General features: G+C 40.8%; 1 protein-coding gene across 3 annotated transcripts in view; it reads right to left on the bottom strand.

Annotated features, from left to right (window-relative positions):
• The window catches only part of tmem37 (transmembrane protein 37), a 29176-nt gene that overhangs the window by 5833 nt on the left and 7988 nt on the right, over positions 1–15355 (bottom strand). For 2 of the 3 annotated variants that reach the window (XM_059966327.1, XM_059966328.1), the window contains exon 2: positions 9228–9308. In XM_059966327.1, coding sequence (XP_059822310.1) covers positions 9228–9308 — 81 coding nt within the window. Of the gene's footprint in view, positions 1–9227; positions 9309–10782; positions 10846–15355 lie in introns of those variants that run through there. The other variant, XM_059966325.1, reaches the window with a different exon arrangement.

Raw genomic sequence — 15355 nt, 5'->3', positions numbered from 1 at the left:
ACAGCCTCTGAATAGAGGAGCATCCTTTTAGAAAGGAGATGAGGAGGAATATCTTTAGCCAGAGAGTGGCAAATCTGTGGAACCCTTTGTCACAGATAGCTTTTGAGGCCAAATATTTATGTATATTTAAGACAGAGGTCGATAGATTCTTGATTGGTCAGGGAATGAAGGGATACGAAGAGACATCAAGAGATTGGGGCTGAGGAGAAAACTGGATCAGCTGTAATGAAATGACAGAGCAGACTAGATGGGCCAAATGGCCTTATTCTGCTCCTATATCTTATGGTCTTATGATACACCGCTTAACAGCCAGCTCTGAGAACATACTACATAGCAATTTAAATGGTTTTGGCATAGAGTAGATGGGCTGAAGGGCCTGTTTGTGTGCTTTACTTCTCTTTGACTGTGACATATTTCAACGAGATTATGTCTCAGTCTTCCATCTGAACTCCAAGAAATATGGGCCTGAACAACTCAATCTCTGTTCATTTGAAAATCCCGTGAAATTCTTCTAAAATTTTCTGCTTAAGAGCAGATGGGAAATAAAAATGAGACCAAGATGTAATAGGCATTAGGGAAACAGGTGCATCGAGAGTAGTCAGGCTTTTAAACATCAAGCTCCAGAAAAATATCAGACAAGCTCAGCAAGTCCAACAGTTGGGTGATAAACCTTATCGAATCTCTGTCTAGATTTGCACAATGCATTTCTTTTATGGCAGTCTCACTTCAAACTTTTCTAAATGGATACAACCCAAAAGCTATTAATTATTGACCAGGTCAATGCTGTGGTTATACCTTTCTCTCAAATGGTCTGTAAACAAATACTCAGGCAACCAGAAACAGTGTTCATTTCACAATACAAATGACTCTTGGTGCTGACAGAAGGGGAGTGATTGGCATAAATGCATGTTCTGCTGCCATGTTGCTCTGTATGTAATGTGGACACCTACAGCTTTAAAGTAAATTGTCAGCAGTGCACAAGGAGATTGCTATCACACCTGGGCCACATCATAAGATTAAAACACAAAAAAAAGGAATTTCAAGTAAAGGAAAATATCTGATGCTGACATCTGTGACAAGCTGACAGTTCTGTTTGCCTAGAAGCTGAGTAATTTGAAAAGGGGATTACGAGAGGCCAGGGTTTTAACATCTTGTGGCCTGCTGTGTTAGTCAGGGTTTGAATGTGCAGTTTCACACTTTTAGAAGACAGACAAGTGATCTGAGAGGTGTGAACTGTGATGGAACAGCAAGACAATTGTGGTATCTGGAAGGCGGGGTGCTGTGACCAACAGTGTAAGGTGAGCGGCTCAAAAGAATCGAAGTCAGGGGAGGCTGAGGGAGAGGTTGACTGACAGGTGAAAAGCCAGGAAGGGGGAATGGAAGGAGGGAGGGAGTTTTTTGCTAGACACAGAACTGGAATCAGAATCAGGTTTATTATCATTGTTTTATATGATGTGAAATTTGTTTTGTGCCAGCTGTGCAGTGGAAAAACAAAATTACTATAAATTATGAGATAAATAGAGCTAAAACGGAACAATGAGATAGTGTTGATGGTGTACCTGTATCCCTGTGTGGGGCGTACTTTCATGTATTACTAGAGAGTTTTGCAGATCTCGATCTCCAAGTGTTTTGTATCTCCTTGATATATGATCTAACCTCACTATGGAGGGTCCCAGACCTGGCAATGAAAGGAGGAGGGTAGGGCCAGCAACTCTATCCTCTCCATTCCTGGAGCTACAGAAACATCAACACAAGCTTCGAAAGGCATCATCCCTGGGAGAGGAAGGACACTGCAAGATGAGGGACTGTACCCGGAAACAATGTGAAAGAATGGCCCGGTACTGAGGACTTTGGCTGGCTGCTGTTGGCGGCCTATGCCCCAGCAGGAGTGATAGGCTGAAAGAAGATGATAATAATGACCAAAATATTGCTTTTTCAAGATAAAGCGGTGGTCAAGCAGCTACCCTGCAAATAATTCACCGTTGCATATCTCATCACTAGTAAAGGATCAAATGATCTTTGATCACCACATGGCTGGCTAAAAGAATACCTGTGCATTGGAAATCCCAGATCGTTTGTTTATTGCCAATAAACTATATACATGTATACTGCCAAACAAATCAATGGTCCTCCAGACGAAGGTGCATAAAACAGTTCATATAACTCACAACAAAGTACCACAAATAAATTAACAAATAAAATATATTCCAAAAGATCGACATTTAACATAGTGCACTTATGACACATTTAAACAGTACAGTACAACACTACTGGCACTTCATAAGTGATGAGACCTGGCAGGAAGTTCAGTAGTCTCACAGCTTGGGGAAAGAAGCTGCTTCCCATCCTAACTGCTCTTGGGCTAATGCTATGGTACCTTCTGTCTAATGGTAAAGGGTCAAAGAAATTGTGGGACAGATGGGCGAGATCCTTGACACTCAAGTGCCCTGCTTACGGAGCTCTCCTGAGAGACCCTGATGATCCACTCAGCAGTCCTCCCAATCCTTTGTAGGGTCTTGCAGTCAGATGCCTTGCAATTCCCAGGCCAGACAGTGATGGAGCTGGTCAGAACAGTAACTCAGGGGTACACAGATGCCATGACCAATACTATAAGCAAGGGGCCTGTGGACCCAAGGTTAGGAAGCCCTGGTCTAAATGGTGTTCTGTAAATGAACGGACTTCAGATTTTCCAATGGCATCTCAAATATTCCTTGTTCATTTGGAACAGTCAAGGTCAGGGAACCTCATGAGCTGGCAGGGATGGTACACGAATTCTAAGATTCTTGAATCATTTTACCTGACATTCACTGGAAGGAGAATCTTAAAGAATTCCCTACCTTGTCAATGAGTACCCTTGACACCATAACAAAACGAATTAGACCATTCAGCCTATTGAGTCTACCTCATCAATCCATCAAGGCTGATTTATTACCCCTCTTAACCCCATTCTCTTCCCTTTGACTGGGTGAGTCCTAGACTCACCCAATATAGGAAACATCCTCCGCACATTCACTCCATCCAGACTGTTCAATATTCAATAGCTTTAATGAGATCCCCTTTATTCTTCTAAACTCCAGCGAGTACACACCCAGAGCCATCAAACGCTCCTCATAAATTAAATCTTTCATGAACTTCCTGTGGGTCCTTTCCAATGCCAGTTCATCTTTTCTGAGATTTGGAGCCCAAAACTGCTCACAATCTCCAAATGTGATCTGACCAAAACTTCATAAAGCCTGAAATTCTAAACCTTGGCAGAAACAAAGTTCACACAGAAATTCACAACTTTACCCCCAACTTTGTAAGAAAATGGAAATACAAAGTGACCACTAAGCTCTCCTCTACAATCACTCTGAGCACCAGTGCCCCACAAGGCTGTGTACTCACTGTACACCCATGATTGATTGTGTAGCCAAGTTTCTATCAAAATCAATATACAAGTTTGCTGATGACACCACAATTATATGCCATATCTTGAGTAACGATGAGTTTGAGTACAGAGAGGAATTTAAGAACATGGTGGCATAGTGCGAAGACAATAACCTATCGAAGGAATTGGTTGTTGACTTCAGAAGGAGTAGCGGACCACACGACCCCATCTACATCAGTGGTGCGCAGGTGGAACAGGTCAAAAGCTTTAAGTTCCTCGGGGTGAATATCACAAATGACCTGACTTGGTCTAACCAAGCAGAGACCACTGCCAAGAAGGCCCACCAGCGCCTTTACTTCCTGAGAAAGCTGAAGAAATTTGGCCTGTCCCCTAAAACACTCAATAATTTTTATAGATGCACCGTAGAAAGCATTCTTCTAGGGTGCATCACAACCTGGTATGGAGTTGTCCTGTCCAAGACCAGAAGAAGCTGCAGAAGATCGTGAACATAGCCCAGCACATCACACAAACCAATCTTCCATCCTTGGACTCACTTTACACCACACGCTGTCGGAGCAGTGCTGCCAGGATAATCAAGGACACGACCCACCCAGCCAACACACTTTTTGTCCCTCTTCCCTCCGGGAGAAGATTCAGAAGCTTGAAGACTCATGCGGCCAGATTTGGGAACAGCTTCTTGCTAACTGTGATAAGACTGCTGAACGGATCCTGACCCAGATCTGGGCCGTACCTTCCAAATATCCGGACCTGTCTCTTGGTTTTTTTTTTGCACTACCTTACTTTCTCTTTTCTATTTATGATTTATAATTTAAATTTTTTATTATATTTACTATTGATTTGTACTCCAGGGAGCGCAAACCACAGAATCAGATATTGCTGTGATGATTGTATGCTCTAGTATCAATTGTTTGGCGACAATAAAGTAAAGTTTGAAGTAAAGTAATATGGTGGGAAAAAAAAGCAAGGCATCATGGACATAACATTAACATGAACTGACACTCCATATTAATATTATTGACAAGGCAGTTAATAAAATAATCTGTAAACTTTCACATGAGCTGGAGTTTTATTTTCATAATCTTACCCAAAATGTTGGGTGATGGGGTGGAGATGCGTCTCTACTAAAGGTGGTGTAAGGTGCTTCTTCTCTCCGCTAGCCTGCAGGTCACCCTTGGGCAAGATGTAGCACATGCTTAGCCCCCTGACCACAGTCACATGAAGCCATGGAAGCAGGTAGTGGATGGTTATATGAGCAGCCGGTGCATATCACAAGACTTGGTTATGCAACCACTGACGTCAGGCAGACAATCTCTGAAGAGCATTGTTAATGGCTGGAGTCGCCAGTCTTGTAAAGACACTGCCCAGAGGAAGGCAATAGTAAACCACTTCTGGAGAAAGATTTACTAAGAACGATCACAGATAACGATCAAGGGGACCACGATTGCCTACATCACACGACAAGACATTTAATGATGATGATGACCTAAAATGTATGTTTCCTGTTCACGATTCCAGGAAATTGAATAATCGATTATGACTACTGCAGTCAAAATTAGTGTTTAAATGCCATTAAGTTTAAAGGAAAAGAAGTTAATCAAAATGTTACAATGCTTAAATACTATCTGTAGCTGTCAGGATGAAGTATTTTAAAGACAAAAGCTGAAAGCAGAAATTGCTTGCTTGTTTTGCGCATGTAATGTAGAGGATTTTCAGTAAATCAGTGCTGTTTAATAGCAACCGTAACAGTCATAGTGGCCTCTAGGTTAAGCTTCTCCCTTCTTAAACAGTGTGTGATGAATGAGGGAAATGGGAATAATAAAACATAAAACCAAGAGATTCTGCAGATGCTAGAAATCTAGAGTAACACACACAAAATGCTGGAGAAACTCAGCAGTTCAGGCAGCATTTATGGAAATGAATAAACGTTGTCATTTCAGGCCGAGACTCTTCCTCAGGTTTGGAAAAGAAGGGGAAGATGCCAGAATAAAAAAAGGTAGGGGGAGGGAAATAGGAATAATGAAGACTTGTTAAGTCATCACCCCAAATGTGTTCAGAAATAAATCAGGAAATTACCTCCAGTAGAGAAAAAAATGAAAGATAACTGAAACAGAAAAGGTCACACTACCAGGAAATTTCCTCTGGTTTCGAAGATAACTGGGATGGCTGGTATACATGAAATTAATTTCTGGTCAGATAGCTTACATAAAGTAGCCTAATTTCTGAATTAATCCTTACCTGATTGTTTAAGCCAAAATTAATACTTTTTATAACATTGCTCTAATAATTTGTAATTTAGCCATAAAGACAGAACTAATTAAATTGTTTCAAGAGTGATGTTATGATAGCTTTTTTATGACAGTGTTATTTAAACTTCTTTATATAAAAACTCATTAGCAAGGAATAATACCCAAAGGATTCCTTCACACAGTTTGTAATTAGCCTGATAGTTTGGTAATGATATTGTTTTGTTGGTTAATAATTAAGAAATTACAGCCAGCAATCACTGACTTTTCCCAACCACCTCCATGCTGTAACCCCCCTGGCCTTGCAAATCATCAGGCCCCAATGCAAGTTCGATGATTCTCCATCATAATCACTGACCTCTTCCCAAATAGCTTCTGTGTAATACTCCATTCACTGATGATCCGTTCAGATTATTGAAATCTGGCCTCCTGACCATCTGCAAAAATCAAAAACCTGCTCTCCTCCCTTGCAGTTACAAAAGGCTCCACCAAAACCATCAGGTTGCAGCAAGAGCAGCAATTCCAGACCATAACCATGATTTTCCCTTCTCACTTAACTCCACTTAAAGCGGTCAGCTCAATGCTATTACAGCTCGGGGCCATTTCAATTCTTTATCTCCTTGTGGAATGTGTGGGTATTCTCCGGATGCTCTGGTTTTCTGCCACAGTCCAAAGACGCACGGGTTAAATGGTCATTGTAAATTGTCCTATGATTGGGACAGGTGGGTTTGTCAAGGTTTGAGGGGTGGGTTGAAGGCACGCTGTATTACTAAACAAGTAAAATAAATTGATCATGTTGCCAACCCATTGATTATCCAAATTTCAGTATCCTTGACCTCTCACCTCACACTCCATCCACTAGCCTTCTCAATCTCCATCACAACAGCCCCTAATCTTACCCACTTCTCCTACCCCATTCTCTAATTAAAATAATATTATTCTTTCAGATGCCCTCTTCTACACATCTTGAAGCATTTTTCATTTCTAATTTTTCTGGTTCTTATCAAATAACGACTCAAACCTGAAACCTGATCACTCTGAATACTTCACCTTTAATTCCCATTTTTAAAAAAGGCTTGCATGCCCCAGATAGAATCATCAGAAACCCTCATTCATGGAAGTCGAACGCCATTAAATATCCTGGTCATTGTTCTACTAAACAAGTTGGGGAAAATAAATAGCACAGCGGTTAGCACGACACAATTACAGCTCGGGGCATTGCCGAGTTCAGTTCTGGCACCGTTCTGTAAGGAGTCTCTGTATGTGCTCCCCACCGAATGCACAGGTTTCTCTGGATGCTGCCGATTCCCCCCACTGTCTAAGGATGTACCACTGAGATTAACTGGTCATTGTAAATTATTCTGTGATTAGTTGGGGGTTAATTGGGGTAGTTGGGACGGAATGGCTCAAAGGGGCAGATGGGCCTACTCTGTGCTGTATCACCAAGTAATTAAGTTACAGAATGCCAAGTACAAGCAAATCCACAATCAATCCATATCAAGTTCCATTTAATCATGGACATCACATAAATATTTAAGGATTAATTTTACACTGTCTGATATTAAAATGCCTCATCTGACACGGACGCTTGCGTAAATGTCATCTGCTTGGGTAGTTTCAGAAACATCTGTACTTATTTTTGCATAATTAAAGCAGTAAGTGTTGAATACATTTCAGTTGCTACTAATGTATTAAATATTCCAATATCTTCTGCCTTACTTATTAATTTATTGTTTTTTTGAGATGCAGCAACGAAGAGGCCCTTCCAGCCCTTCGAGTCGTGCCACCCAGCAATCCCTTGATCTAACCCTAGCCTAATCACAGACAATTTACAATGACCAATTAACCTGCCAATCGGTATCCGTGGGACTGTTGGAGCAGCCGGAGGAAACCCACTCGGTCACGGGGAGAGCATACAAACTCCTTACAGGCAGCAGCGGGAATTGAACCCGAGTAGCTGGACTGTAAAGCATTGTGCTAACTACTACGCTGCCGTTCTGCTCCAGAATCCTTTCCCCCAGACCTACAGCATTAGAAGTTTTTTTTTGTTTTCGTATTTTGTAAGTTGTGTGTAAACATGTCTGAAATGGAAAAGCACTGTCTGAGCCATGGGAAAATACTTTGTTTTGCCAAAGGCCTTGTATCATAAGCTTCCTATTTACAAAACAGGAAATGCAATGTTGAGCAATAATCTCTTTCTGTAAGAAAGAAAGGATACATTCAGATATGTTATTGATGGCAGTAAACTGAAACCTACATTGTGTTTCTAAGATGGTGCTTCCAGTAGGTGGCACAATTTGATTCGGAAAAACAACATCCTCAATAACAAGTGTACTCCGTACAGAGACTTGAAAATTATAAATAAATACAGTACTTCGAAGTAAATTTATTAGCAAATGCATACTTGTCACCATATACAACCCTGAGGTTAGTTTTCTTGTGGGCATTCACAGTAAAAGAACCATAAAAGAATCAATGAAAGATCACACCCAACAAGGCAGACAATCAGTGTGCAAGACACAACAAACTGTGCAAATTCAAAAAAAGTAATAGCAATAAATAAATAACCATTAAATACTGAGGACATGAGACGAAGAGACCTTGAAAGTGAGCCCATAGATTATGTGAATCACATGTCCTCATCATCACGTGCTGTGTCATATGAAATGGGTGATCATGGTCTCATGATCATTGTCGCTCTTGGCAATTTTTTCCCTACAGGAGTGGCTTGCCAATGCTTTCATCTGGACAGTCCCTTTACAAGACGGATGACCCCAGACATTATCTATAATTCTATACTCTTCAGAAAGTGTCTGCCTAGTGCCAGTGGTCACATAACCAGGACTTGTGATATGCACCAGCTGCTCATACGACCATCCACCACCTGCTCCCACGGCTTCATGTGACACTGATCATTGGGGGACTAAGCTGGTGCTTCACCTTGCCCAAGGGTGAATTGCAGACTAGTGATGGGAAGGAGCACCTTACCCCTCGGGTCGAGACATATCCCCACCGCACCTCAAAAGTGTTTATTTTTATCAGTTGGAAATTCCAAACAGTATTTCTACATCAATTATGACAGGGAAATTGGGATCGCAAGACACATCCATGGTGCAGTTACTGTAGTCTTGTTATCTCTCTAAATACGACATCCAGTTGTTCCCCAGTATTCATATCTATCAAACTAGAAGATATAGCAGCAATATTAGGTCATTTGGCCCATTGAGTCTGCTCCACCATCACATCATAGCTGATTCATTTTCCCCTGTTAGCCCCATTCTCCTGCCTTCTCCCTGTATCCCCCTTCATGCCCTGACTAACCAACAACCTATCAACCTCCACCTTAAATATTCTCAATGACTTGGCTTCCACAGCCGTCAGTGTCAACAAATTATACAGATTCACCACTCTCTGGCCAAAGAAATTCCTCCTCATTGTTCAAAATGGATGCTCCTCTATTCTGAGGCTATGTCCTCTGGTCTTAGAGGCCACCACATGGAAAACACATGCTCCCGTCATGAGCGGGGTGCATTAAGTGATTTGGTAATCAGTGCCTTTTTCCATTAAAGTTTTTGAGCAAATCCAGTTTAACTCACCTTAAGCAAGCATTCATTTTGTTTATTGATTAACATTTTCACCTTTGTTAGTATGTGCGTGTCACATTTTCCATCGTTAATCTGCAAAGGTATAAATGGGAAGAATACTTTTTTAGTTCATTATTTTATTTCTTATGCTGCAAGATGCCTCTTTTTATCCACAATTTTTATTCAAATTTCAAACTCTGTGAAGCCTACACAAGCTCCATAGAACAGTACAGCACAGGAACAGGCTCTTCAGCCCTCAATGTTGTGCCGAACCTGCTTAAAAGTAAATTTTAAACACACCCAAACATTAATCCCTCCTACCTACACTATGTCCATATCGTTCCAGCTTCCTCAGATTCATGTGCTTATCTGAAAGTCTCTGAAAAGCCTCTAATGTATTCAACAGAAAAATTTCAAAATCAGAATCAAGTTTAATATCACCAGCACTATGGTGAAATTTGTTAACTTAATGGCAGTAGTTCAACGAAATACTTGATAAATAAATGTAAGGAAATAAGGCTGAATTTCAGTAAGTGTATACATGTCTTTTAAATAGTTGAGTTAAAAATAAGTAGAGCAAAAACCAGAAATAAACTTGTAATGCTCAGTGGAGTACATCTTATTAGACAATTCATTACTTCAGATTATGCAACAGGTTTGAAACAAGAAATTGTATAGAATAATTTTCAAATGATGTATTGATCGCTATTATCCATTGACTTGCAAATTCTGAAACTGACATTCACCATGTGCTGTGTCGTATGACCATGATTGTGCTTGGCAAAGTGTTTCTACAGAAGAGGTTTGCACTGCCTTCTTCTGGGCAGTGTCTTTACAAGACGGGTGACCCCAGTCATTATCAATATTCTTCAGAGATCGTCTGCCTGGCATCAATGGTTGCATAGCCAGGACTTGTGATATGCTCCAGCTGTTCATACGACCATCTACCACCTGCTCCCATGGCTTCACATAATCCTGACATTAGATTTACTAACAAGAGAAAATCTGCAGGTTCTGAAAATCCAAGCAATACACACAATGCTAGAGGAACTTGGCAGGCCAGGCAGCATCTACGGAAAAAAGTATCCATAGATGCTGCCTGGCCTGCTGACTTCCTCCAGCATTTTGTGTGTGTTGATTAGGTTTACTAAATTTCCTTTAGCTCCAGTTGCAGAGTGCTTGATCACTTTCAACTAGACCCTATGACACCTTCAAAGCTTTCAAGGTAAAAAAAAACATTGCCTAAATCATCAGTAATATTTTTGCTTCAATAAATTTGAACATCAATGCTACAGTCAGCATTTTGGCTCCAGTCAAGGATACATAACATGATTGTGTTCAACTTTTCACTATCTATTTGTGCAAAAAATATTAATTCCTTTATTATAATATTTTACCTTATATGCACACATTTTAAATCCTTTCAGATGGAGTGATTCACTTGAGTAATGATCTACATTAACACTGGTGCTGGTGTGATAAAAATAATTATATTAATATATGAACTTTTAAAACTAACTACAACTTAATCAAAGGGGTAGCAATTAGTATAACACTATTACCGTACCAGTAACACAGATTTAACTCCACCACTGTCTCTAAGGAGTCTGTACATTCTTCCAGTGACTGTGTGCATTGCTCCCAGGAATTCTGATTTCCTGCCACATTCCAAAGACGTACAAGTCAGTAGGTGAATTGGTCACATGGGTGTAATGGGGGTGGGGGGAGAGCAGGCTCACTGTGCCAGAAGGGCCTGTTACCATCTGTATGTCTAAATAAATAGAACATTCAATTGATCTGTTTGAAACATCATTCCGAAATTTAATTTGCTTTTTTGGTAAGTAATTGTGGATAACTAATTAATATTAGTACCTATATGCAAATCACGTAAATTACTATTTGATTAGTAAAGCCAGTTGTGCTATATTACCTGAAACATTGGTTAACACAAGGAGTTAAACTTTAAGCCTTTATTTTACCATAGGCTCTTTCAATATTCACTTTCTCCGTTGCAATCCCTTTTGTTCAATATCCAATCTCAAACGAGCAAGAAATTTATTTAAATAAAAGTTAACAATTTATCACGATGGAAAACAGCACATAATTAATTCACCCAAACATTAATGATTCGTTATAAATTATTGAAGCAGCTATTTCTTGCACTCCTTGTATATATTAACTTATAACACATCACCTTGAGTTTCTGACACACTGAAATCAGAAACAAACATGGCAGGCATCCATCAACTTCACTCCATTCTCCAGCCATGTGCCTTTTCACTGGAGAAGTAATGGAGTGCTTGGGCTTATGTTGATGGACAATGAAGAGCATGGGTTGCTGTACATGATCCAGAAGCCACTGCCATTGGCCACCTGAGCCTATTGCTGAAGAAAAGTTGCATCATGACGGTGCCAGACTCTATCCACAGGAACTCAGGGCAAGCAGATGTATTGAGAACAAGAAGCCAGAAGGAAGAGATACAGGTGGGTTGCCCAGTTCAGGGAAGGATGATGGAATCAAGCACAAGATTTCCTGACAAATCTGTTGGAAGTATCTGAAGAAACAACAAGCAATATTGATAAAGGAAGATCGGTTGATGTTGTATACTTGGATTTTCAGAAGGCCTTTGACAAGGTGCCACATGAGGCTGCTTAACAAACTGAAAGACGATGGTATTGCAGGAAAAAGTCTAGAATGGATAAAACGTGGCTGATTTGCAGGAGGCAAAGAGTGGGAATTAAGGTAGCCTTTTCTGGTTGGCTGCTGCTGATTAGTGTGTGCCATGAGGGTCTTGGGTTGGGACCAATTCTTTTTACATTATACGTCAACGATTTGGGTGATGGAATTCATGGCTTTGTTGCAAAGTTTGTAGACTATATTAAGATAGGTGAAGAGGCAGGTAGTTTTGAGAAAGACTTGGATAGATTAGGAGAATAAGCAAAGAAATGGCAGATGGAAATGAGCATCAGGAAGTGTATGGTCATACATTTTGGTAGAAAAAAATTAATGGTTTTACTATTTTCTAAATGGAGAGAAAATACAAAAAAACTGAGGTGCTAAGGGACTTTAGAGAAACCTGCACAAGGACTGCAAAGGTTAATTTGCAGGTTGAGTCTGTGGTGAGGAAGGTAATGCAATGTTAGCATTCATTTCCAGACTAGAATATAAAAGCAAGGCTTTATGAAGCACTAGTTAGGCCTCACTTGGAGTATTGTGAGCAGTTCTGAGCCCCTTATCAGGAGAAGGTTCAAAGGAGGTTCATGAAAATGATTCCAGGATTGAATGGCTTGTCATATGAAGAGCATTTGATGGCTCTGGACATGTAGTCATTGGAATTCAGAAGAATGAGGGGTGACCTCATTGAAACCTATCAAATGCTGAAAAGCCTTGTTAGAGTGGATGTGGAGAGCATGTTTCCTATGGTGAGAGAGTCTGAGACCAGAGGATACAGCCTCTGAATAGAGGGGTGTCCTTTCAGAACAGAGATGAGGACAAATTTCTTTAGACAGAGTGGTGAATCTGTGGAATTCTTCACCACAGGCAGCTGTGGAGGCCAAACCTTTATGTACATTTAAGGCAGAGATTGATAAGATTCTTGATTGGTCAGGGCATGAAGGGATACAGGGAGAAGGCAGGAGATTGGGGCTAAGAAGAAAATTGGATCAGCCATGAGAAATTGGCAGAGCAGACTCCATGGACCAAATGGCCTAATTCTTCTCCTATATCTTATATTCTTATGTAGAAGAAGGAGCTCGATCTGCGGAAGGGCCAAGACTAAAGAAGTAATTGAGGGACAGGAAGGACAGAGATTGAATTGGGTCAGAAGAATGAATAGAGTCAGCATGTGCATGGCATACGTGCTTAAGACCTTTGTACAGTCCTGTATTTCCCAGCATAGAGTGGGGAGCGAGTTTGTAAAACTGGCGGGAGCAATGATGTTGGGAATGGCAAGGGTAGTGTACCATGGGAAGGATGTGAGATAGGTGACAGAGAACGAGTGCCAGGGTAGGGGGTGCTGCAACACCAGTCAAGGTCATTTGATTCCACACTATTGGTTTATTGATCATTACAGAACGTCTCTCTGGTGCTTCCCACTCCCTCCCCTCTTCCCAACCATGATCCCCCTTCTCCCTGCCACCTTCCCACTCCCCGTCGACAATAGAGACCCAAGTCAGAATTAGGCTTATCATTTTTCACCTAAGTATTTGGGTAGACACGGACTCATTATATGGCTTTAGGTCATATCAAACCAATCAGAGTTTTGATGAAGTTACCAGGAAAGTTCATGAAGACAAGGCAGTGGATATTGTTTGTGTATTTTAGTTAAGCATTTGACCAGGTCCAACTTGGGAGGTTCCTCAGTAAGGGGGTCCATCTCTGTCCACTTATTGGTATTCCTGTTCGTGTACCACAACCTGGTTACCAGTTATACTGATCTGCTTGCCACTGGATTAGTTCTTCCCTCTGAAAATCTATGTGGTCACTGATATGCAGCTACTGTCCCATGATAAGTAAAAGGTTCACAAAGACAACGTCCAGTCTTCAGTAAGAAGATCAGGACCAAGAATGTCAAGACTCATATACAGTCCCAAAAATGGAATCTCTGCCCTGAGTAAGACATCATGGCCAGGAAACTGTTAACTCAGAAACTAGGCAGAGAGTGCACTTTCTTCTCAATAGGCAAACAGGACAAAACGTACTATCTTCAATGAGTGAGCTTTGCCACGGGAAAGGGGTCAGGAGGAAACATGTCAAGAGTATATTTCCCTGAGGAGTTCAGGATTAGAAATCAAAGTCTCAAAAAAAAAGGCTAGGTCATTTGGCCTAAGATGAGGAGGAATTTCTTTGCACGATAGGTGGTGAATCTGTGACGTTCTCTAGCTCAGATTGCTGAAAGGCAGGAGGTCCCAACCTTGGCTACACGGACCCCTCGGTTAATGGTAGGAGTCCATGGCATAAAAAAGGTTGGGAGCCCCTGCTGCAAGGGATCAGACATTATCAATCACTGCTTTGATGGCAATTTTGATTTCAAGATACTGAATTTGAAATACACCTTGAACCCCCAAGTTGGTGCAATCTTTCATTGATACTGTTATAGTAATTATTTTATACTGTAGATTTATTGAGTATGCCTGCAAGAAAATGTTTCTCTGGGTTGTATATGGTGACATATATGTACTTTGATAATAAATTCACTTTCAACTTTGAAGGAATCAAGGAATGGTGATAAGGTGGGAACTTTCATTAGGATAGATTAGCAGCCAAAACTTATTGCTTGCCAGTGCAGGCTCAAGAGATTGATTAGCTTATCCATATTGCTGGCTTGCTTTTATCAGTATATCATCATCATCATGTGCTGTGTCGTGTGACATGGGCAATCATGGTCTTCCCATGACCACGATTGCTCTAACCAAGGTACCTACAGAAGTGGTTTGCTATTGCCTTCTTCTGGGCAGTAACTTTACAAGACGGGTGACCCCAGCCATTAGCAATACTCTTCAGAGCCTGTCTGTCAGGCAACAGTGGTGGCATAACCAGGACTTAAGATATGCGCCAACTGCTTATACTGCCATCCACCAGCTGCTTACATGGCTTTGTGTGACCCCGATCAGGGGCCAAGCAAGTCTTACACATTGCCCAAGAGTGATCTGCAGGCTAGTGGAGGGAAGGACTGCCTCACACGTCCTTTGGTAGAGATACATCCCTACTTCAATGGCAATCCACATCTGCAGAACAATTTGCCAGTAACAATCATGGTCATGGAAAGACCTTGCTCACCTAAGTCATATGACAAGGCACATAACAAGTGATTTTAAGTAAGCAATATTTTGCTCGAGACAGTTCAGAAGAACCCACAATACGCTAGTTTTGATTTTTGAATACATCTTTCTTTACTGTTCTTCTCCCAGATCACATTACTAATTCTTTCTTATAACAGCAGGAAATTTTGTCTATTCTTTAATGAAGAGTTCTCCCAATGGTTCTCAAACCTAGTTGCCAAACATTCACAAACAGAGTTCACATCCTACAGAATCCATAATTCCTCTTCAAAGAAATTGTTTAAAATATTCCTATTGAAGTATTTTCAGACAACAAAAGAATGAACTGAACAATTAATTACTAAATCTGGTATAATTGT

Source organism: Hypanus sabinus, chromosome 4 (assembly GCF_030144855.1).
Source record: "Hypanus sabinus isolate sHypSab1 chromosome 4, sHypSab1.hap1, whole genome shotgun sequence".
In the NCBI taxonomy this organism is placed as follows: domain Eukaryota; kingdom Metazoa; phylum Chordata; class Chondrichthyes; order Myliobatiformes; family Dasyatidae; genus Hypanus; species Hypanus sabinus.
This window is presented reverse-complemented; position numbering and strand designations above follow the sequence as displayed.